The following is a 24,916-nucleotide window of genomic DNA, read 5'->3' as shown; positions in this document are numbered from 1 at the left end:
AACTATAGATGAGTAGAACAGGCCCATTAATTTGGAGCTGAGCAATGGTGATACTTTTCCTTTGCTCTGATTTGAAACTTCCAGTAATGATGAGAATACAGATTTTTGTCTAGATATCCTCTGATAATTAGCTAATTGTCTTAATAATATTATGTTCTAAACCGCAAACAACATTTGTTTAACTTCAATGCAATGTCTTCCTTCATGTAATATCATTTTTCCATCTTTCTGATTAAACTGGAATTTCAATCAAATTATTGTAGCACAAGTGTATAATAAATTCCCTTCTTAAACGTTTTCTTTCATGTGGCATGGCTACATTTCACATTAAGTTCATCAGATCTGTGTTCCTGTTCCTTGCAGGCTAGTGTGACTGTGGGCATGCAGTATGTCCACAGCTCCCTGTGTAACCTTGCTAATCCGGAGGATCCAGAGAGCGAGAGCGAGGGCTGGCTCCTGGAGAAGACAGTGAAGGAGACGTTCACTGACATCATGGACAAAATGAAGTCCATGGGCAAAGGCATCAAGGTGGAGGAGGGTGAGCCAGCGGTTGAAACAGTGAGCTGAGCTAGCGCCACCTGAACAAACTGACCCCACTCCCACCTGAGGAGAAAATCAAAGACATGTGAGATTTTTCTACCAGCATTTATTTTGTAGGCCTACTCATATATTTGGTTATGAACTCATTAGAAATGGACGTGAAAAGATCATATTACATATTCATACTTTGATAAATAGCAGCTGGATGGGTTTTTAGTTTTGGTTTTCCCCAGTAAAACAACCACCAGCATGGTTTTTGGTTTTTTTGTTTGTTTTTGCACCAGCATGTTTTTAATTAGGTTTACAGTTCTGCTTTCTGACACTGTGCATTTTTTTCTCCAAAAAAAGTGCAAAGTTATAAATCAAGTAAATGTGATATGTATTGAAACCATGTAATTTTCTCCTTTATTTTGCTGTCACGTAGTTTGGCGGGGATGGTGGTTGCTATGCAATCCCCCCCTCTCATGGAACCCAATGGTGCAGATTGAAGATATTTAACTCAGGTTTTGCAATGTTTTATTTTTGCTAACCCGTCTAGGCTACTTTATAGTCAAAGCTGACAAATTAACCCCTCTGACTTGCTTCCATTTATACTCCAGTTCACTGGATAAGCAGCTGAGATGGAGTATAATTTTCAATTAAATGAATCAGTCATGCATGAACAGTGCAACACATGGATCAAGACTGAGCATGGGAATCAGGAGGTTCAGAAACATGGGGTGACTCCAAACCTGTGGCCTGAAATTGGCAGCTAAATCTTGGTTCCTGACCCCTGTACTGTAATCTCAGATCCTCTTTGATATTTCCCTAGTGCATTCAGTATCTGTATATTGACATATGTGTATGTACAGTATATAACTTTGTATATGACGTAGAAAAGATGAAAAATTACTTTTTTAAAAGAATGTAATTAAGTTGAATCTTTTATTTGAATCAATGTAAAGTTGTTTTTCTTTTTTCCAAATAATTTTCTTGGCTTTGTGTGACTGTGTAGAGGAGAGATTATGCTGACTGTATACGCGAATAAAGGATATTAGAGACGACATACAGCAGTGCAATGATGGCGTTGTGTTGTCTCGACCTTGAGTCATGAGGCATGCTGTGAGTGCCACTGGGTTCCTTATTAAGCCAATAGGATAAGGCCTATTAAGGTATTACTGCTTTCACATGGCCATGGGATGACTTTTCACATGTCCAATGTAAGGACATGTGTGTACAGTATGTGTGTGTGCTTGAGGAGGAGCTATGCACGGGATGCATTCTCAAGAAACATGCAACAAATGTTACTCTCAGTTGTTCTTTTCTTTGGTTTTATGCACTTTTTGTGACTTAAACCTACTCTAAAATGAGGTTTGACTTCAGAGGGCGCAAGTCGGAAAATCCTTTGATCTCTTTGGTTGATATATTGGTAAATAATAACCTGTAAGGTACTCTTTATCCATCCTGTTGAAACGAAATCCGCTAATAACGTGTGTATCTGAATCGAAAGCCACATGTTCTCAAAACTTTAGCCATGAGGAATTACGAGCCATGATATTAAAGCCAGTGTGGTGTTGTTAGAGCAGATGTGAGGGAGTGCTGTGACGAGTCAGCAGGAACGGTAAAGAAGCCAACTCTGTGCTGTATTTTTGTTGGACCAAAGCACATAACCAGCGCTGAGTAGATAAGAAGCTTAATCGGCTTTAGATTAGCATGAACCCCTCGACCAGGTGAGCAGGTGATGTCCTGCTGCAGGATTCGAGACACGAAAGACAGAGATAGAGACAAACAAGGGAAAGTGAAGATCAGGGTGGTATGAAAGAAAAATAAGGCACCACTTTATTGAATTTCTTTCTTCTTCTTTTTTAAATATGTGAAATTAAAGTAACTTCTTGAAGTATCACGTAAAAGCATTTATTATCCATCAGGTAATCACTGACATTTTAATGTTGGGGCTTTATAAAATGTAGTAGTCAAAAAATAGCTTTGCAGTTCAGTATCTAAATGCAAGTTCTTAATTTCCACTAGAGCTATAGTGTCAAGTATTTAGCTGAGTACCTAACCAAAAATAGCATTGCAACACAGAGAAAGTACTCAGGTGCAAGTGAAAATGCTACATTCAAAAGTCATAATTACACAGCTTTATTGTAGGTCTTCATCCAACATTATAAAGAGGTTTGAAGTGTTGGTTGTGATTGTAATTGTTGTGATTTGGCCCGATATGAATTGAATTGAACATGACTCCATATAGGTGTTGTATTACTGAATAACCGGATCATTCTTGTCATTGTCAGTTTTTAGTAGTGGAGATATTTTTATGCTCTTTAATTTCTTGGATGATTTAATCCATTAAAAAATACATACTTTATTAGAAATAGATATGTTTTGTCTGTTAAAATGCAAAGTGAAAAGTAATTGGGTGGCTAAATTATTAAATGGACAAGAAATAAAACATATTGGCCAAAATTGGAGATATTGGAAGTAAAGAACTGTGCTGACTAGATGTAGATACTTTGTTTCCACCCCTGTGTTTATGTTTCTAATGGCACACTCATATTTGTTTGCATACTGCATTTAAAAAAAAGCATCTTCTCCTTTTAATGGTAATACACCTGCAGAATATGTGACCATGCAAACAAGGTTGAGTATTGTCTTCAGACAGTGAGTACTCCCACAGAGGCAGCTTCTAAACTTTTAATCTGCTAAGAGCATCCTATACGTCGTCTGTATTCTGCTGCTCTCTGTTGGTGACTGCAGGTAACCAACTGTGACCAAATCATGCTGACCGTCATGTTGATCTATTTAATTAATTAAGTCCAGCAGTGACAGTGTGACTGTTCTGTGACAATGTAATCTGTAACAGAACAATCACGCTGCCACAGCTGTTCTCATAAGTACAGCTAACTTTTATAATCTGCCTCTTTCGATTTATTTTATTTGGATTCCAAATTTCATATTTTTCGGTGGCAAACTGGGTGCTTTTTAGAGCTTTAACTGAATGATTTCATTTACATTAGAAGCCCACAAGAGGGTGTCTTTCCATCAGTGATAATGCAGCAGGCGTGGCCTTCTCATTGTGGAATGAAGAGGAGCTATATTGCTTGAGTTTCATTTAATTAATCTGTTGACAATTTCTTTAAAAATAATTTAGACTTAGAAAAGAGAAAACTGTTAAAAAAAAGTGACACCAACTTTTTGAAATTGTTAAGTAAATAACCTATTATTTGCTTCCTTCCTCATAAAATAGTTTGCATGTAAAACATCAGAAACCATTTTCAAAAAGTTCATTCCAGGCAGCTGCTCTTTCAAAATGTAAAATATAACATGCATACAACGATATGACACAATAACTCTTATTGCTGTAAAAGCTGAGACACACTAAACGGATCGAATCAGTTATTAAAAAACAAATAAAATGAGAAAAAAAATGGTCATTTCTAATTGGTGATTGAAATTCTTCAATCCCAGTGAGACATAAGAAAATATGCAGCAGTGTTGGAGTTCTTGCTTTGTAAATACTTAAAAAATACTAACCAAGCCCCCAGTCTCTCATATATGAAACTTGTTTAAAAATCAGTGCATTAACAACTGATGCTGAACATTAATTATTCATAAAGGAGTGGCACTTATGAATACATGCAAGATTCGAGGTGTTTATTAATTATTTAACGCGATAATGAACATGCAAGGTGTGATGTGGTTGCAGAGAGGCAATGAGTGACACGAGCTCTAATATTAGCCCGTTGACCTTGACGCTTCTGTCAATGGTCAGGGACGCTAGCTGCTATCACATCTCACTTTACACTTCACTATGGGCCTGAATAAATATGGCAGACAGAAAGAAAAGCAGAGAGAGAAAGTCAGAGAGAGAGAGAGAGAGCGAGAGGCCCGTGACTGGTAGATGTGTGGCCTGCTCAGAGGGGCATTGTTAGAGCTATGAGAGGACAATGCACTGCCCCCGCCCTGAATACTCGCCATACCAGCTGACCAGCCATTACCAGCACTGCTGCACCGTTACAATTCCTGCTGCTCGGACACACACAAACACGTACACACACGGCCTCAATCATAAGTTTGGTCTTACAAGGAAAAAACACACTGTGTGTATAACACTGGAGAGAGGAGAGAAACCAGGTGGGAGGCCAGCACCGCCTGACAAAAGGCTTAAGCTGAGGCATGCATGGGCACACAGAGTGTGTCGCCACTATGTGTGTGTGTGTGTGTGTGTGTGAGAGTGGACGCAAACATGCGTGTGATTTACAACAAGTTAAGTTTAGACCCTCGCACCTATCTGTTTCTTCAGCAGTAACATTTCTCCTGCTGGAGCAGCAGCAGCAGCCGTAACCACCCACAAAGGACAAATGCAGCACTCACACCATCTTATTATTTCAGTGACAAAAGTCTTCAAAGCGAAGGGTGTGAACAGGAGAGGAGAGGAGAGTTTTCCACTGGAGGATGAGTACAGTACTACCAACAAAAAGCAATTAGAATATATACATATACTAATTAAGAGGCACCTCAATGTTAAATTTAGATCTTAGGGCTGTGTATTCTTAACTGATAAATATAATCTGTGTAAAACTGTAATCTGAAAAGAGAAAATCAGCTGTCAATTTTGAATCTATTGGCCAAAATCTCCTTTCAAATAGGAAATTTTTGCTGCTTTTCTCTCTATAGGTGGCTGGATCAGGTGACCATTTCCTGACATTAAAAGCAATCAACATATCAATCATTAATAAATGCAATCAGCAGTGTTGGAAAGCTCTTCGTTCATTTATTCAAGTACTGTACTTGTGCACAGCTGTGAGGTGCTTATATTACTGATTTAACACCTGCATATGAGACACTTTTTTTATTTGACAGCTTCAGCCCACTTCAAGGTTATTTTTTATATACATGTATAGAATACACAGCTCAGAGTAAACCAGTGATTTCCAACATGTGTGGCTTGCGACTTCTTATGAAAGCAATGTTTCAGAAATTTAGGAGCTGTTTCCCTTTAAACGTCTCTGATTAAAGGATCAAATGTAGGAATAAAAGTGTTGATAAAAGCTTAGATTTTTGCAGTTCGTATCCCATTAATCATCTCATGTCCCCTTAAGCTTATCTTAGAGGCTGGGACTCCCTGCTGTATAGGATGAATACTGCTGTTTTCAGTTGCTTCAGTCACAGTAATATCATGTCTGATCATTTGTCAGTCACAAAGATCATTTTTCAGAATACCTATCTTTGAAGTTTTGATTTTAAGTATTACATTAAATCATACACAACTTTTTTTCTAGTATTTTTACTGGCTATTATTTGGCAGTTTTACTTTTTATTTATTTCTATGTTGTCATTAGTTATTGTGATTGATTATTGTTGTGTACCATCAAAAATATAATATTTTCCATAAATGCCTTTTCCTGAAAATGTTTGTCAGCATAACCAGTTTGAGGAGGTGTTGGTGCCTGTGTTTAGTGAGACTGGGAGGTATACTGGGAGAGTGTACCCCCCCGTCTGTGTTTGTACTGGTGTACCGTTCAGTTCTGAACGTCACATCTGCTACCCCTGACAAAATATAAGCCGTGCTACCCATTACATAACGAAGGTAAAGGAAAATTAGTACTGAAAACTCGTGAAAACTAAACCAAAATCGAACATATTTATAAGAAAACCTAAACTGTAATGAACAGATCTACTGAAATCAAAAGAAAACGAATCCAGTAAGGTAAGAAAAAGTACAATCGTCCTCTCTGCAGGACTTTAAGTTAAAAAAAAAACAATAATAAAGTGCATGAACCTCAAAACATTCAGATCCTGGGGGCGTACACCCTTCATGATTCGAGTGATGGACAGTAACTGTTGTAGAACAGGTGTGCATACCTATGCTGAGCTGTTTTATTGTTATTCAGTGTGTGTGTGTGTGTGTGTGTGTGTGTGTGTGTGTGTGTGAACGGGGGTCAGGGAGAAAGAGGGGTGCTGCTTCTCAGGCTGCTGCTGCTGCCGAGGGGACGGGCACGAGCCTCCTCCTCCTCCTCCGCCCATCTCACAGATATCGGCTTCGCGCAGCACGCTCCCGATAGCCCACTCGTCTCGCTGCTGTACTGTAATCATATGATAGTGAGCCGATCCCCGCTGCAGAATACCCACACACCGGCGGACATAAGCAGAGGAGCCGCGGCGGATCAGACTAGTTGATGGTAAACTTGTAACCGCCGGAGAAGTGCGCGGAGTCGGGCAAAGTGTCAAACCGAGCTGAACTCTCTCCCCGTACAGGAACTTTTTCAAACTCTGGAGAGTCGGGCAGAGGGGGGAACCGTGTGGAAGAAGACAGGGCTCGCATACGAGACATTAACCGAGGGACAGTCGATTTTACAGGAGTTGAGAGTTGAATTTTCTCAGTAGGTGGAGAAGCGGTCAGCGGGTCGCGCTCGGCGGAGTCCTCTGGGATCCTCGCATCGCTTTTCGGGGCGTGTGTTTCTCCCCCCAAAAAATAATAAATAAGAAAAAAAGAAAATAAACCCTTCATCAAGTTTTCCCTGCTCGCTAGGTCACTTTATTGCTTAATCAAAAGCCATGGTTGGGGAGACAGAGGTGAAGGAGAGACCCAAGTCCAACCCGGACTATCTAATGCAGCTGATGAACGACCGAAAGGTGATGAGTTCCCTGCCCAACTTCAGCGGCATCTTCACGCATCTGGAGCGGCTGCTGGATGAAGGTAACCCCCGCATGTGTTTGAAGCTTTGAACTCTGTAGCCACTTGTCACACTACAGGGGGAGATGAGGCCATCTTCTCTCTCTCTGTCTCTCGTCCAGTTTAGTGGTCAGTGTTCATAAAACGTGGCCGTTATCAACTGACTTTATTGAATTAGTCATTAACTGAAGGAATTCCTCAGTGGCTCCTCAGAAACGTAACAGCAGTGTTACCCACATCACACAGTGGTAAATTATCCTGCTCACAGTCCAATAAGACTGTTTGGATATCAAAACATTTGCCGAGCTGTGAGTGTAAACCCACATTCTTGGCTTCAAATTGTGGATGTAGGGGATGTGTTTGTTGCATGAAGTCACATTTTAATTTGTTGAGAGAAGCAAAGCTCTCTCTCTCTCCCTTTCTCTTTCTCTCTCTCTCTCTCACACACACACACATTCACAGAGGGGCAGTTGGTGATGGGAACAAACAGACAGTTGTTAGTCTTTCCCAGTGACCTAATGCGCAGGCTTGTGTGAATGCTTGAGCCCATCCCTGAGCAGGAACGAGACTCTGTCACTGTGCAAAATATTTGATATCTGTATCTGGCTGCTTACACACCCTGAAGTCATGCTTTCTGCACAGATGATCAATGCACCTGATTAGTTGTACTTGTTGATATGCAAGGTAAAAGAGAGGAATCGCAAAGAGACACAGCTCAAATGTCTCTAGTTGCCACCAGCTATCAAGGCCTGTTTTTGCTGCGGTTGCTGCACATCAGGATCACAGAGGTCCCGACTTTGCGCTCTGTGACAAGTCTCGTGACGCAGCAAGGTTGTTCTCATATCAGACGACCTCTACAGCTCGGTAAAGAGGTCGAGTTAACATCTCTGGTTGTGTTCGTGTTAAGGACTGACAGCTGAGCGTATTTATCCCTCAGTGGCGATAATGTGACACCCATGGTTAGCATGAAAGACATTGTGCCATTCCCATTTTTGAGGCTGCCTGTGTCTTCTGCTTGAGTTGTGTGGGCAAGCTGCTCAGACGTAAGGCCTCTATATCAGAAAAAAAAAGTTTATGCAAGGCATTGTCAGGCTACATGACTCCTCCAAGGCTGCACTCTTGCCCAGTCTATATATAAAGTCCTATGACAGGCTGAAGTGTTAAGATAAGGCCTGTTGCAGCTCCCTGCTTTGTCTTTTTCTCCTTGGACTTTCTTGTTCTTCTTTCACTTCTCATTTTCCTCGAGCTACTTTTAACTCAAGTGTGACAAAAGCCGTGTTTGTCTGCACAGATTTGTTTGTGTGCTCGCTTTAATAGTCACTTCTGGTGTCCAATAGGTTAGAATTGGTCATTAGGGGATCATCGGTGTCACTGCGGCAGTGGCTGTAATTATAGCGTCCTACTGTAGTTATTACGGTCAGACTTATCACTCTCAGAGCAGGGAGACGTGCCTGTCAGCGTGCTTAGGTCAGATGATATTTGCGCCTCAAGGCAGTTATTCTGCCGTGTGTGTGTGTGTGTGTGTGTAAGTGTGTTTGTCAGTGTGTGAGTTCAAACCAGGGGTCTGTGTGTATGTGTCACATATGTGTTTGTCTGCTCCAGTACCAGTTATTATTGTGCTAGTGTGTCATTACAAAGGCATCAGAGGCTAGCATTGGTCATCGAGACAGCACTAAACAAACACACAGGCAGACAAACATAGTCTGATTTATAACGGTGCTTCTGTAGCAAACCCCAGCCACAGATTTGACCTTTTAAGAAATTAATTTTTACACTTAAGTCAGCTGTTCTGGTTTTTCAGTGACTGCGTATGCTAGTATGTTTTATAGTCTCTTCTGATGTTTCGTCGAGCTGAAACGTTTCAGAGAATCATTCGGGATCTATTTTTAAAGTTAATTTTAAAGCCAAATTCATTGATTGTAACTTATCCAAGTGATATTTGGACAAAACAAGATATTCGTACACAAAAAAATGCTGATAAGTGAAAAAAGCGATTACAGATTAAAATTCTTGCTAATACTAGTATTAATACTAATACTTACTCATATTGCTTTATAAGATACCTTTTCCATATTTGCCTCTGAACGACTGCCCTGCACAGGACCCTCATTGGCTGGTAGGTCACTAAGGCCCCCAGTAACTTCTGTTTTTCACTCGCATTATTTACACAGCGATCTGATCTATAGTTGTGTGTGTGTGTGTGTCACACAGAAAGAAATAGACAGGAGGCTGTCAGAAATGGAGGACACCTTATTGCAAAGCATTCAGATTTTACATTGTGGTGCAGAATGCTTGTCTCCTGCCTGTTTGTCTGTCAGAGCTTCCTTTAATTCTGGCGACGGTGAGTCATCGTCCTAAGAAACGGACAGAAGAGAAGAAAGAAATGTGAAACTTGCTGTCCCCCTCCTCCATGGACAGACTTTCATAGTTCCTCCTCCTTTCTCTCTCTCTCTCTCCCCCCCCCCCCCCCCCAAAGAAATTGGCAGGGTACGCAAAGACATGTACAACGACACGCTGAACGGCGGCATGTTCAACGGACGGGACATGGAGGAGCTTCCCGAAGCTGTCGGTCCCGTGGCTCAGCTGCAGGAGAAGCTCTACGTGCCTGTCAAAGAGTACCCAGATGTGAGTGGGCAAATCAGTGACCTTTGACCTTTCTGTTTACTTTTCACTGTTGTCGCTTTATCTCTTCTTAGTGCAGAAAGGATGCCAGAAAATCAGCGTGGCTCCTGATCACAGGGACATTTTGATTTAGATTTCATCTAAAAGCTGATTTCATTCTGAGATCATCTTTGTCTACACCCAGTGATGTAATCTGAACTTAAAATAGATCAATAACGAACCATAGCCAGTGGGTCCAATGGCATATAAATGAATAATTTGCAGGAATATCTCGGTTTGTTTACTCCAAAAGCCAATATTGTGATGTAAATCTCCCCACTGTGACGCTGTTTTCACCTTTAGGTTTATACCATAAATATTTACAGGAGCTCAAAACAGTGGATTAAGATTTTCCACCAAATATAAAGACAAGTGCACTGCAGCGAAGAGACTTTACCATCCAGCACATCCCTGCTCACGCCAAGTACAGCTAAGCTAAGCACTTCAATATGAGTTATGCTGATCCAGATTGAACGACTCACATGATTTTCTCCACGCATCAGCTCGCCAATCACCAAATACAATGACAGGCTGTCCTCGCTCACATGACAAGAGACTAACAGGACACATGCAGGACTACATTGGAAAATGGTTGAGATCAGGGTTAAATTTAGAGAGGAGTGTGCACACAAACCTGGATTTGTGTGAGTGTAGGTGAAAGTCGAGGGTGACCTTAGAGGTTGAAATATGTTGCAGCCATTACTCAAGTTAACTTCTGGTTAAACTGGAGGGAAGAAAAGGTGGAAGAAGCTGGACAGTTGTTATCAGACAAGTGGATAAAGACAGAGCAATAGGGAATAGTGGCAGAAAAAAAAGACACGCACACACACAAACACACACAGGGGGGCAGCTGTCCAGTTAATCACTCAGTCTTAGTGACAGATAAGGTTAAGAGAATGTCGCTATCCTGTCATGCCACGAGCACCAGCCAGCACCCATATAATGAGCTATTTTTGTCTCTCTTAGTAACACAAACACATCGCAGATGCACAAACCTCAAAGGCACACTCGCTCGTACAAATACTGGCACATAGTAAAGACACAGTTTTGGCTTGCAGTGCGCATCAAATCATTTCTTCCTTCAGCTCTGTTTATATCTGTGTGTTTCGCTCTTTTGCGCAGTTCAACTTTGTTGGGAGGATCTTGGGCCCACGTGGACTGACGGCCAAGCAACTGGAAGCGGAAACCGGCTGCAAGATTATGGTGCGAGGAAAGGGCTCCATGAGAGACAAGAAGAAGGTAAACGCACCAAGTAACGCTGAAGATACGTGTGTTTTATCATCACATTTAGGACTGTTTTCGTACATTCACGTTATCTTTTTTAAAAGTGAGTCTGCTGTACTTTTCTCGATTTTCAGTCATCTCTATGCAGGCCACAGGTTCAGTGATGGGGTTCATTTTAATAGGTTATACCATTGCACCAAAAATGCAACTGCTTGGTTGGTTTCTTTTCTTTGATCTGTGAAATTCTAACTCTGGTTGCGACCTTTGAAGCTCCAACCACCTGCTGATCAAACCTTCTGTTTCTGAGGGGCAGCCAACGAGAAGAAGGCTAGCTAAAAGGAGCATAGCCTTAAAGGGAGACGAGTTAAATGAGCTGTTTAATGCAGAAGATGACCTGAAGGGTCTACATAAATAGCTAGTATAAGAAGGATTATTTTGCATGGTGAATCAGGCAAAGCTACTCTACTAGAATGTGACAGCATGGAGGTGGGAGTGAGCAAATATATTTTGGGAAATATGAATTTGAAAGACTATTGATGAAGGGAACTGGTTTAGAATGCTTTGTATGAAGTCCACCTCCAATCTTTCCACCTCAGATCCATTGTTCACTGTTTTTTTTTTTACATATTAAAGAAAATGATATAACATTTTAACAAGTGGGGCCCAGGTAGGTGGATTTTATTGCCTCGGGGCATTGCAAAGCTGGCTGTTTTCCTCTCTTTTCAGTCTGCAGCCAATCTAAGCTTTTAGCTGTGGCAGTGATAGTATTCTCTTCATGTAACTCTGGAAGAAATCAAATCAAAGTGTAATAGTGTTTCATGGCAGGTTTACATTCCTTTTAGCTTGAAAGTCGACTTGGAGAAACTCTGGCTGAGGCAAGACATTACTGTCAAAGCTTCATTTTTGGTGTGTTTCCTATAGATCTTAGTTTTAGATGCTTTACAGCTCAACAATGAGATGAATCTGAAAAGCCTTTACACTCCTCCAGAGATTTAAAAACTGCTAAGACTTGCTTTGTAACTTGTTAACAGTACCTGTGATTTGGAGAAAGAATGTTTTAACCCAACACACTGAAACATGGCTTAAAATTGTAGAAATCTATATGATATATAAGCTGAGTGAATCATCAAGCATCCCCATATGGAAAAGAAATAGAAAAACCTTGCATCAGATGTGGCCTACTTCATATAGTGAATCATATAAGGCTTATATGATTCACTCATGAAAGTGTCCACTTTCATATATTGTTTTAGTAAGTATCCAAAACATACAAGTTTCATTTATATAATTTTTCTAAGGATCTTATATCTGTTTTCACTCTTGTATGCTTTTCATACAAGTTTCACACAAGACAGATACAAACTTTATAAGATTTATATATATCTTTTCCATGTGGGTCTATAAAATTCTAAATGAAAAATGTTTATATTAGTAAGTGTAATTTTAAAAAAAGATGTTATTTTGTGGTTTAGACGATCTTAGTGTCTAACCTTTAACTAGTAGCTTAATTTTATCCATGTTCAGCAGCATGCACGATTAGCTTCTATGTTCAGGACATTGGGGACGTGTGATAGATATAGAGAGCGAGGCTGAAGTGGACGAAGAGAGACGGGTTTTTCCAGGCCCAGAATGGGACTTCTGAGGTCGGGGGGGGGGAGACAACAATATACGCACATGTGGTTCATGCACAGGAGAAACAATGAGTCCTTTTCCCTTCACTTCATATTTTATTTGCATGTAAAACTCCAAATTAAAAATACCCAAATTTCCCCTCTGCAGGAAAAACCCTGACAGAGAGCAATTAGATGTAACAGTTTTGGAAATCTCGGCGCCTTACTGGGTGAAATGATTAAACTGACGCATAGTTATGCATGACTTTTTGACCACTCTGCCACATCTAGCCACAAACACAGTTTAATGTTTCTCCGAGACCATGATTATTGTCATCCTAACGAGCTGACGTGCACGCAGAAGCAGACCATGCATCCCATGATGGGTCAAAGAGCTGAAAGACAGAAAGAAGGGCGGATAGATAAATAAAATGTAGGTTATATATAATTTTCTAGCTAATTGGAAAAGGCAGTGAGTTGAGATGAGTTGGCTCAGAAACTGAGAGACAGATTAAGTGGGAGCAAATCTATCTATCTATCTATCTATCTATCTATCTATCTATCTATCTATCTATCTATCTATCTATCTATCTATCTATCTATCTATCTGTCTGTTCCTTCTCTCAAACTGAGTTTTGCTGCTCCGTTTTTCTTTCCTGTCCTGGTGTTCGGTCCATCTGTCCTCCCTTCCTCTCCCCTGGTGTCTGCTGTTGGACGGAGTCGGCTCAAGCTTTCCAAACGGCAGGTGGAGCAAGTCCAGCATTCCACCCCCCTCCCCAGTCACTCTCTCTCTCTCTCTCCAGAACATTCCCTACCCTGCACGCCCCTCAGTCAGAGACTCACACATACAGAAACACACAGAGACAGAGAGGGAAGGAAAACAGAGACACAGTGGGAGGCAACTGGGGGAGAAGGGAGAAAGATGTTGACTTTTAGTGCTCTTCAAAAATGATACATCTCACTTGACAAAACAGCCACAGAGGACACAATCTGCCGGAATGCCACACTGAGATCTCAGAATTTCTGTTTTAACTGTAGCTGCACCTCGCAGTTATCTTCACTGGGAAAATAGTCTATTTATAATTTGTAATATCTGGCGGTCAATTCTGAAAAACAAAATTACGATTCTGCTGTCGCGTTAGAAGTTGTGTGAAGCTTCACTCAGAGGATTAGCTCTGAAGGACAAGCTTGCTCATTCTTTCCTCGGAGTTAGATGTTGAGATTGCTATCACTTTCATTTCTGTATAACAAATTTGAAACTGTAGAGGGTTCACTTATCTTGGCATGAAGACTGAAAGGAAAGAAGCAAGCCTGGCAACTAAACTGTGCATAGTCAAGAAATGTTTCCTCACATAAGCCACGAATTTGCCATTTTGTCAAACTTTTGTTGTTTGGTTTGTTACTCGGCGGATTTTGTTATTCTAGGCTCGACCCAGATCGCTTGTTTCCCTCCCCTTGCACTACACTGCGAGTGTCGTGTCTGCTTGTTTATTCAAGTTGCTGCAAACAATGTGCTGCTCCTCTATGCACCGCTGTGCTTGAAGCTAAGGCTAACATCAACAACAACAATGGCAAACCAAAGCATTTGAAAAAAGGAAATTTGTACTGACAGAGTTGCTGGAGGAAAAGTTGTAGGCAAAGCTGTAGCGGTTGATGCTGGGGGCGGACGTGAATTTCCACAGCAGTCCCATTCACATGTTGTTTTATTTAGTTGAAAACCAAGAATGTTCCTGTCAGAGTTGAGTGGAAAAGATCTCTGGTGAACCATGAATGCCTAAGAAAAATCTGAAACCTTTGCTCAGATATTTTAGTCTAGACCAAGGGTATCAAACATGCAGCCCGGGGGCCAGAAGCAGTCCATCAAAGGATCTAATTTGGTCCAATAGGTGGATTTGCAAAGTCTGAAAAATAGTTGGAAGTTCAGCAAAGATACTTACTACACAGGAGAAGGAACCTGCTGTGTGAAAGTAAAGAGTATGTGTATCTGCAAATAAGTTGTGTAAATCTTAAAAAGTACACTAGTATTGTTGCAAGTGAAGAGTTTGTGGCTCTCCACTGTAATCTCTTAATTTCTTATCCACACAGAGTGAGTATAGGCTTACATGTGGAGTTGAACTGAAATCGCACCTTGTCTTATGACATCTCATGCTGCTCATCATCCATTTTCTAAATGGATCACTTATTAAATGTGAAAATTATTAACCAAGATCTATGTCTTGCTTTGTCTGGCAGATTTTTAAAAGAATGGGGTCAGCGTTCAGCTTTTAGGAGGAAATCTTCAGAATGTACTTATTTACATCACTAAAGAAAGAGAAAACTTTGGAGTGTCAGAGTTCTGGTATTTTCTTTTAATAAATAAAGTTTTAATGTAATGTTTTTACTAGTATGGCTGACCGAGTCACCCAACAGATTTTGCCAACCCAGGTGTCCATGTGAGGCTGACGATAACAAGCTTATTCCCAAACAGACTTTCTTCAAATCGCTTGAATTACATGATAGGAAATTGCAATTCACCGTTTTCAGTTACATGACTGGCGCCTGTTCCAACATACTGGACACACTCCATTAAACTCCAACACAAGCCTGTTGGTTTTTCCATCTGTTGTAAGCCATAAATATTTAGATGATCTTCCCAAAAAATAAAAGATGTGTAAACAAACTGCAAGTTTTGGGTACCTGCAATCCATATACTGCATCTGTCATAGCATTTCACTAAAAGCTGTGAAGTCTGTGCCAGAGCTCAGCATTTGCAGTGTTTTACATATGTGTTGTGGGTTATACCTTCTCTTGGAAGAACAGCAGCTTTACGTACAGTTTATTCAATCTGAGCCAACATTTATGACATTTGGGAGTTGAGACAGGAAAAGGACTTGTTCCTTGTCAAAGCAATAGTAAGGACTAGTTAAGGGAAGCATGCCATCTAACATGGATTCCTTGGTTGTTGTTAGATTGAGAGTCATTGTTCTGGGGCATTAAAAACAAGGCAGTAATATTTTGAAAAGGTTACATGACGTTTTTTAATCAAAACCTAAGTCTGATGTCGGTTTTAATGACCCACCATTGACAGAGTTGCTGTGATCAATTGGTTTGCATAGCTGCACTCTGCTCTTCCCTATCAGTTGCGAAAAAACCGAGTAGCTCATTAGTGCATCCGAAAAACCGGCTATCGGGCATTTAGGCAAAACAAAGCTGGTAAAAAAATAACTCGGGCAGTGTAAGAAAGCTTTGTGTTGCCCTCCAGGTGGGCCCTTGTATAATGATGTGTCACATGAAAACCATGAATTATCTGTAACACACAAAAGCAGATAACGGAGCTATTTGGAACACAGATGCGTCCAAAACATGTGTGTAACCAGGTTTACCAGGAAACCGACAAATGCAATCAGCAGCAGTGTCAGTCGTTGGTGTTTTACTTGACAACGACTTCATAAGCGTTGATTTATTAGTCATTTCACTATCAGTTTTAACGAAGTGACAGAGCAGGGAGAAGGGAAGAAAGGAGGTGTTAAAGACAAAAGAGATTTAGGGAGATGTTACACAAAAACTCGAGAGTGCAAAACCTTCAGTTCAGTTCAATGCAACACCAATCTTGTGTAACCACTGAAGAACAGCACGTTGTTCCACGAGTTTGATACGCCTCCCGAGTTGCATTAGACAACCTTGAGCCTTGTGTGTAGTTTGAGGGCGAACCAGAACCAGAGCCAAAGAAGAAAGAAAAGTGAAAATCCTGTTCCCTCTCCGTAGCAAAAGGACCGAGGTTGTGTGTGGTGCATTCAAAAAAGAGCTTTTTTTTTTTCTTAAACTGTTTGTGTGTTTCAGGAGGAGATGAACCGAGGGAAGCCCAACTGGGAGCACCTCAGCGAGGACCTCCATGTCCTGATCACAGTGGAGGACACACACAACCGCGCCAAGATCAAACTCCAGCGGGCCATCAACGAGGTCAAGAAACTTCTCGTGCCCGCTGTGAGTATCAGTATAGCGTTTTACGTACAGAACCGAGGGAAAAACTGTGTGACTGGATCAGAGTTCGCTGTGTTGGTATGCATGGAAGGGGGAAGGGGGATTGTCAGACCAAAAGTGTGTGTGTATATGTGTGTGTTTGTGCCTTTTTTTGTGTGCGTCTCTGTGTGTATGAGAGAGTATGTGTAAAGGGTTAGGGTAATTAGGGAACACGCATAAAGGGGTTTCCATGGAAACCCCGGGTTGTTTGAAAGGCTGAGGGAATGAATGGAGAGTCTGTTCACTCGTTCTCCCCACTCCATCACTGCTTTCACTCGTTCACAACTCACTTCATTCCCAACTACTGGCTACAGTATTCCTTTTTCTCCATGTTTTTTCTTTTTTTGTCCACACAAGAGAACATTTTGATTGCACTCCTCAACATTTCTCACATTCCCCAGCCCACCTACTGCCCCCCTACAGACTCACATAAACGTACACAGTGATCACACTGGAACATTGCGCACACACGGGCATATAGACACAGGGACACACACACCAATACTCTAAATTATCCCGTGTTTGACACATAACCACAAAGGCACATATTTCGAAATCACAAAGCCTTTCCTTTTTCATCTCTGCATTATTTGCAACAATAGAAACAGATTGAAAAGCCCAGTGGGAGGGGGGGGGTCTATTGCAGCAATCAGCCGTCACTTCCCGTTCAGTCACAGCACGGTACACGCCAGCCCTCAGCTTTAAAGTATGTGAGGAGTGTGTGAAGGCAGTCAGGAGCTAAAACACCTGTTAATCTATGGTTGTGCATGTATGTGTGTTTGTGTGCAGGATAACGTCAATGATATGTGTTAGTTTAACCCAGCTGACCTTCCTCTCGAAATGTAAATCAGTCAAGCTTTTCACCACGCTGTAACTAGAGCTAAGAAGCTAGCGTCGCTGACACTGAATACGTCTTGTGTGGTGGGGCGGCTATGTTCAAGGTCTGCTCGGCTTCGTCACAGGCAGTGTTTGAGATCCCCGACGTTTTTCCCTTTAGAAAACATTTAGCATACTGTAAGATTTGCTGACTTCTTGAAGGGAATCTGACAAAAGTTCATTCATTTGCTTGTGAATTGGTCAGTGACAGTCATGGCTAAGGAAGCTGATTGTGCTGCTCTGCTTGCATGTGCTGGTGTAGGCTGAGGGGGAGGACAACCTGAAGAAAATGCAGCTGATGGAGCTGGCCATTCTCAATGGGACCTACAGAGACGCCAATGTCAAGACGCGTAAGGATGACATCATAGATACATGTGGAGGAGGGTTGGTGGGTGACAAAGGAAGGGTCTTGGTACAGGAGTCCACTGTATATATGAACAATGCCTCTGTTTCTCCTTTTAAATAGACTGTTTGTTCTCCCTTCTTCTTCTCTGTCTATTGTATGTGCACTTTGTGTGCGCTCACATGTGGGTGTGTGCTCAGATTTTTCATTATTGTATGTTTGTGTGCTTTACAGCCACCGCTGCCTTTCCTCTAGCGACCCCTCAGGCGCCTCGGATCATCACAGGCCCGACGCCCGTCCTGCCCCCCACCCTGCGCAACCCCGCCCCTGTCACCACACCTACACTCATGCCTCTGATCCGTCAGATCCAGAGCTCCACTCTCGTGCCGGGAGCCAATCCACATCCGGCGCTGGTGCAGCAAGGGCCCGAATCTGGAATCATCTACACGCCCTATGAGTATCCCTACACACTCACGCCCTCCATATTGGAATACCCGATTGACTCAACTGGAGTATTAGGTATATAAAAATGGAAAGTCCTGCACTGTCATGCGTAGTCAATGGATGTATTATGAGAACTGGATACTGGACTCCAATAAAAGTTTCTTACCAAACATTAGAAAAGAAAATCCTTCCGTAAGGGTTTCTTTTCCTTGCCCTTCCCATTTATCCCCAAAATTTCACACTGAAATACTGAACAGGGCCACAGCAAAGTTCTGCACTAGCATCACCAAACCTACATTTATAGGTTTGTGGTTAGCAGAGTCATATAAAAGTGCACATTATTATTTTACTACATTTAATTTAAAGATAAGATTATCACAGTGTAGCTCACCGTGCAGTGCTGTCAGAGGTGCTGCTTGGGGCTCCCGGCCCCAGGGCTGACGAACTTTAAACTACAGCAATGGAAATGTGCATCCTTTATGATGACAGTAGGAGAGACCTGACCTCCCTAACAGGGCCTCTCCTGACTCCACTCACTCCCCTTCTACTGTGGCACGCATGAATCTGTTTAAACAACCCTACTAACGACTCAACGAAAGTGTCCCTCAGAATATAATGCTAATTGCTAGTCTAGCTTTAACGCTGGTTAACGGACACTTAAATAACATAACTTCCTCAAGCATCAAATAATTTGTTTTGTTTACTTTGATGTTTGCCATTTGTTATCGTAGCTAGCAGAGCAGCCTGGTGTGTCCAGATCTGCTGGCCATGACGTGACAGTTGAATGTGAGTTGGGAAGTCTGTTTACAATTTACTTGTTAATGTAGCCTGCAGGCTAGATGAACGTAGAAGCTAATAGTTACAGTATTAAAACGTCATAATCAGTCAGCTTGGTGCTGTTGCAAAAATAAAAATTAGATTAATGTGTTACCTGTTTGTTTTACAGGACTGCTGTTGGTGTTGTTTCAGATTATTTAGTTGGAGGGGCCCTGTTGTGAAATTTTGTCCAAGGGCTAAAAAGATTCTATAATCGCCACTGGACACTATCACCATACAGTTACAATACAGCAATTGTACCAATCTTGATGCATTTCAAGGCAGTTAACTACGACAAATCATGATAACTGTGTTTCTAAACACTTTTAAAAGATAAAAAGCAGGAATAAATTATTTATTCACTGCATTTTAGCGGCAAAGTTTTCAGTTTAACTTAATTAAAGGGCCCAGTTTGCCACAGGGACAAATTGGCTACCATATCCAGCTCTTGTAATACATCCACAGCATATATAGATGCATGCAGAAGCTCATTGCTGGGCTAACAGTCCCTTCTCCCTGTGTTTTTGCAGGTATGGCTTTCCCAACCAAAGGCTAAGCGATAGCAACCCTTCCTAGCACACACACGGACTGGCTTGCAGAGACCCCTCCTCCCCTTTCCTCCTCCTCTCCCTCCCATCCTCCTACACACTTATCCCACAGAGCAAACATGCAAAGTTTGCTTATACTTTAGGATGACAGATTCCTCAACAGTCATTATGTAGTCAAGTGTCCATTCCTGTTAATTTCCTCTTTGTATTAGCACACTAGTGTTGTGGTGTGACAGCTATTTAACTTTTTTTAATAGTTCAGCTTCCGCTTGTAATTTTTTAACCTATTTTAGTGAACCCATAGATATTTTAGAGCTGCTGTTTGTGATTTAACCTATGTTAAAGCTTATTTTGATCACAGAGCTATATAGAGTGACTTTGCTTACAGCTGATGTTGAATCTACTAGTGAAGCTTAATGAGAAATTAGTGGTTTGGTTTAATATTTTCTTTAGAGAACAGAAGACCACAAAACAACAAAAGATTCTCTCTCTTAGAAGCGAGATGTGTTTGACTTATTTTCACCCTCAGCCTTGAACACTTTGTAAATTCCTGGTTTCACTGATGTTGGTGCCATGGGTGGACTGTCTGATGTCTTTCTGATGAGTAACCTTCTGTGTTCTGTTTTGGCGATGCCAATGGCTGTTAGCAGGTGCCATGACCACTAAGGTACGACGCCACGACAAGAGAATCCATCCTTACCAAAGGGTAGTGACCACAGACAGAGGTTAGTTAGCTCACCAGCCACTTTATGTGTATGTGTATCTGTATGTGTGAGTGTTAGCGTGTGTGCATGCAGACCAATGGACCAATTTCAGTTTACATGTGTCTGTAATATGGCATGCCTAAATAAGAAGTAACTGTGTCAGGCGAAAAGGTCACAATGTGAAACAGTATTTGTTGCAGTGAAAGTGAAATAAGTGAGCGGATTGGGAGGAACCATGTTAGGGGTGACAGCTGCAGCGGTTATCTGTGCTCGCCTGTTAACTTAAACTGGATGGCTCTCAGGCCGGGAACCTCTCAATTAGAATGGATCGTTCCATTCATGTGACTCGGTCCTTGTGACTCTGGATTCGGAGTCCTCTCTCAGAAACTTTTTTTTTTTTTTTGTTGTTGTTGTTTATCTCTTCAGTACTACTTTTGACCCTGCAAATACTGTGGGAAACATATTTATACCCAACTTCATTCCACTAGATTCCACAGATATTTTTTTATTACTGATGAAATCCTGTGTTACGCCCACTTACTACATGACACTTAAACGGATTTTCTTTCTTCTAAAGATCTTTCAATTCATGGCGATCTTTAGTTTTTACTACTAAAACACAGCGTGTGATAACTACTGAAGTCTGTGTTACAAGCTCTTTTGTACGAAATACTGTTGTTTGTGGTCTTATCGGTCGCCCACTGGACTTTATCATTGGGGCTGTTTACATCTTTCATTTATTTCCTAGCCAGAGTGGTGCTGTTACCATGTATTTAGCTGCAAAATAAATTTGTATATAGGGATTTTAAGTAAGGATTTAAGTGCTTATATAAAGCTTATGGAACAAGATCGCTTGGAAATACTTGTAGTTTGTTTTTGTTTTTTTTTTTAGTTTGTAAATTTTTATTTTTGTTTTTATGGTATGCTTTTTATAGATGAAGTGTCTCCATGTAAAACTTTATTCAAAGTGTGTAGCTACTACTGTTTTAGTCACCGCGAAGGTGGCAATGAAGGCAGTGTTTTGCTCTGTGTATTTAAGATGAGGTGACCTTCTCGATTCACGGGCCTCGTGACTGTTTTATGCAATAGAAATGGACTTAGCTAGCTACAATATATGTGTGTGTGAGCGGTGGCGCTCTTGTTGTACACAATGGACAAAAAAACACTAAAAGGCAATAAAGATGACTATTGAAAAAAAAACAACATCTCTAAGGAAAACCAAAGCCTCTAAATTCTTGCAGATAGACTTGTCTATTGTGAAACTGTTTCTTAAGTCCCTCTAAAATCACCATCTCTTAACCTCTCATCGCTGTCTCTTACGGTGCCTCTTTGCTTACTGTAGTTTTTAGGCGCTCTTCTAATACTTCATAGCAAATGGATCAAACCATAATCAATAATCAGTTAATCACCAAGATCTTATGCCTGCTGCTAAACATGAGCTCCACTTGTGAGTAAATGAAAGTTTTTCTGAGGCCTGAGCACTTTTTTCCTTGGACATAAAGGTCACTCTCTCACCCACATGAAACCATGCCGTCTCCCTCTCTGTCCATGGTTTCACTGTCTGTCTGTGCTAGACGTAGCCCAGCTAGCATGAGTAGTATCACTATAGCAGCAGTCTCATGACAGGAGGGGCGCCTCCTAAACCTCAGCCCTGCTAACGCATTCATGAGCACATGTGAGCATTGCTAACCAGCCATTCCTTATGTCAACACCCAGAGGTTGATGTAAGTTTGCGCGAATGGTTATGCGGAGCTCATGAAGGTGTTGTGCAGCTCTTGTGTAATGCGCCTCCTGCTGTGTGACTGCAGTAGATCTGCCTTGTTGTCATCCCGACGCCACTAGCTGACACTAATCTCTCTTCTATCTTTTTTTCTTTTTATGTCCCCCCTTTTATGTGCCCTTTTTGTTTCCTTTCCACGTCTGTCCGTCTCTGTCCGTCTAACTCTAGCTGCCACGGCAACTAACCCATGACCCCTTGACCTTCTGACCTTTCCGTCCACTGATGACCCACCCATCTCTGCCCGCTGGCGCGCTCATTGGCCCGCGGCCCTGCCACTCCCCCAAGCTCAGCCAACCAGAGACCAGAACATTGGGAGCAACCCAGCTGCTTCTGTTTAACCAACCAACCAGACGACAGCGATCATGGGAATAAACCTCAGGACCCCGCCCATCACCGAGTCCTAACCCAAACTTTACCAAACGTGCCTTCTTCCGATAGCCCAAAGCCAGTCGAAATTACAACCTTAAGCAGTAGACTTTACTGAGGATGGGCCACAAACTGGTGAAGGGCTCCTAAATAACCCCCGGCTGTGCCACACTGTCTCTCTGAGCTGCCATGCCTTCAGTCCATTTGATGCAATAATAATAACATGGTAACTAAACTGATAATGGTGGTACTTATCCAGCACAGAAACCCTCCATAAATACTAAACTGACGGAGATATGTTGATGTTTTGATACATTTTTTTCCTCAGCGGGCACCTCTCTTACCTTATTTGCATTACAACATTTATAATTCATTTACAAATGCTCACGTATTGTCATGCTTTCCTTTTAAAAAGACGGTTCCAGATATGCATTTGACAGGTCAGATACTGCACAGCACGTACCGTCAAAAATGTCTCTTATTTCCTCTTGGTAACACATAAAATGCCAACGTGGAGCTTTTTAAAAAAAACTTCTTTCATTATAAAGCGACAGGTGCTCGATGGGGAAAAAGAACAAACTGGAATCCAAAATGCCAAAGTATCTCTGAGTGTTTCCTAATAGGTAACGTGTCTTTATACTGAGACGACACATACAGGACGAATGCCAAGCCTGTGCAGTATGAATACACACATAAAGGGGAGGGAAGGTTGAACCCCTTTTGTCAAATTCTCGAGGACTTACACAACGATGCCTTTTTTTTCTCCACACTACAGTATTCAGCGAGCTTGAACAACAGTGCCTTTATTTATTGAGAGCAATGGAACAATGTTACACCTAAATCTTTTACTATGGCATCATGGCATTGTGCCCAGCTTGGTATTATATCATCTCCATTTTTACGACTTTACATCCACGGCTCTTCTCAATTCAAATTACGGTGCCAAGAGAATAAATAAAAATAATTAAAGGTGGCTCATTTGAATTGGAAGTGCAGCGCAGTATCGAAGCTACGTCTGAAATGTTTATGCGAGGTTCGGACGCCTCCGTAGAACAGTGTTACATTTTATGTCTTTGTTTTATTGTTTCTTTCGGGTGATTGTGCTGCTGGAGATGAAGTCGTCCTTATGTCTCTGCATGTGTTGTTGTTGTTTTTTTTGTCGAGGGTGTGGTACGGTTTTACAAACACACGCGCACACACACACAAGCCAAGTGATGCCTTGATATAAGAGAAAACATGCATTCGTAACATCTGTAACAAGTTTATAATGTATTTTTATATCCTATTTTGTACGTGAAAATAACATTAAATGACCTTTTCAGATGAGAACATTATGCCTTATTATGGAGAATAATTTGATAACTATCACTATCCTTCATGTGTCATAAGTAATCATGTCACAATGTCCTGATAAACTGGAGTCTCTGATGTTCTCTGTATTAACTTGAGCCTCCTTTGCTTGCCTTCTGTGCCTTTTTGTATACTATGGGTGTGACAATTAACAGTGTAGTACAACATTAATCTACTCTTCAGTGCCAAGTGTAGGTTACTAACTGTTACCACTTCTGTGATTATTAACCTCTTTAATGGTATCTGTCTCTGCCTTTTAAAAAAAATACATGTGTGTCTAAAAAGAATTAAAATGAAAACAGGAAGATACGTGTTGAACGATGATCTTTTAACTTTTAAAGTATTCTGAGCAGAAATAACTCTTTGTAAACGATTAAACTCATAGTTGTAAAACTAACAAACTTTGTTGCTTTTTCTCTGTAGCACTTAATTATGCAAATCGGCTTCCTTTCCGCATACTAATCACCAAACACTCCTCAGATTCACAAGGGGTGGGGAAAAAACCCAAGCTGATACTTAAAGACAAAAAGGAGGGAAATAGGCCAAAACATGTTTTTCCCACTTCTCCTTTTTTTTTTCTTCCTGTGTTCTGGCTCTCTGTCTTCCTCTGTTATTTAAGTGGACATTACACACATTGATGTGTGTAATAAGAGAGAAGAAAACACCCAGCTCACCATGGTTTCTCACAGGCATGCACATGTATAACAGAAAAAAAATAAAACCGTGGGGTGTGGGTTTCAGGTTTGGGGGACGAGATGGCTGGGGAATTGAAGGGAAATTGATTGTGCAAGCTCGCCCTTAAACATCTGCAGAGTAAATATTCCACATGATCACGGTCCGTCCCTGAAGCCTCAGAAAACCACAGCTAATAGCCCACATGCTGTGTGTCATGGTAGCTATTGCTTGTTTTCATTTAAACTGAGAAATTTGAGCCTGTCGACACCTGTAGTTACGTAAAAGTTCTTTTTAAAACTGCAGATTTAAAGTTTCTCACATGCAA

General features: G+C 41.3%; 2 protein-coding genes and 1 long non-coding RNA gene across 9 annotated transcripts in view; 2 read left to right on the top strand and 1 right to left on the bottom strand.

Moving 5' to 3' along the window:
• prph2a (peripherin 2a (retinal degeneration, slow)) overlaps window positions 1–1,722 on the top strand; it is a 9,332-nt gene extending 7,610 nt beyond the window's left edge. Inside the window, exon 3 of the mRNA XM_040038945.1 lies at window positions 364–1,722. Coding sequence (XP_039894879.1) covers window positions 364–567 — 204 coding nt within the window. The 3' untranslated portion in view covers window positions 568–1,722. The remainder of the gene's footprint in view (window positions 1–363) is intronic.
• LOC120737976 overlaps window positions 1–21,820 on the bottom strand; it is a 26,231-nt gene extending 4,411 nt beyond the window's left edge. The window contains exons 1-3 of one of the 2 annotated variants that reach the window (XR_005696883.1): window positions 21,710–21,820; window positions 15,792–15,802; window positions 9,707–9,709 (exon numbers count right to left, since the gene is read on the bottom strand). This is a non-coding gene — a long non-coding RNA (uncharacterized LOC120737976). Of the gene's footprint in view, window positions 1–9,706; window positions 9,710–15,791; window positions 15,803–18,938; window positions 19,031–21,709 lie in introns of those variants that run through there. The other variant, XR_005696882.1, reaches the window with a different exon arrangement.
• On the top strand, window positions 6,563–24,916 carry qki2 (QKI, KH domain containing, RNA binding 2). 6 transcript variants are annotated; one of them, XM_040038938.1, is made up of 9 exons: window positions 6,563–7,219; window positions 9,672–9,820; window positions 10,979–11,095; window positions 16,510–16,653; window positions 17,828–17,915; window positions 18,143–18,427; window positions 19,675–19,698; window positions 20,367–20,441; window positions 22,369–24,916. In XM_040038938.1, the coding sequence occupies exons 1-9, from the start codon at window positions 7,078–7,080 to the stop codon at window positions 22,389–22,391; spliced, it is 1,047 nt and encodes a 348-aa protein (XP_039894872.1). In that variant the 5' UTR covers window positions 6,563–7,077; the 3' UTR covers window positions 22,392–24,916. The 6 variants fall into 6 exon arrangements, with proteins under 6 accessions (XP_039894872.1, XP_039894871.1, XP_039894875.1 ...); XM_040038937.1 differs by having other exon boundaries at window positions 20,364–20,441; XM_040038941.1 differs by lacking the exon at window positions 19,675–19,698.

Source organism: Simochromis diagramma, unplaced genomic scaffold (genome assembly GCF_900408965.1).
Source record: "Simochromis diagramma unplaced genomic scaffold, fSimDia1.1 OVJJ01000402.1, whole genome shotgun sequence".
In the NCBI taxonomy this organism is placed as follows: domain Eukaryota; kingdom Metazoa; phylum Chordata; class Actinopteri; order Cichliformes; family Cichlidae; genus Simochromis; species Simochromis diagramma.
Note: the sequence above shows the minus strand (reverse complement) of the source record. Positions and strands in the feature narration are given on the sequence as shown.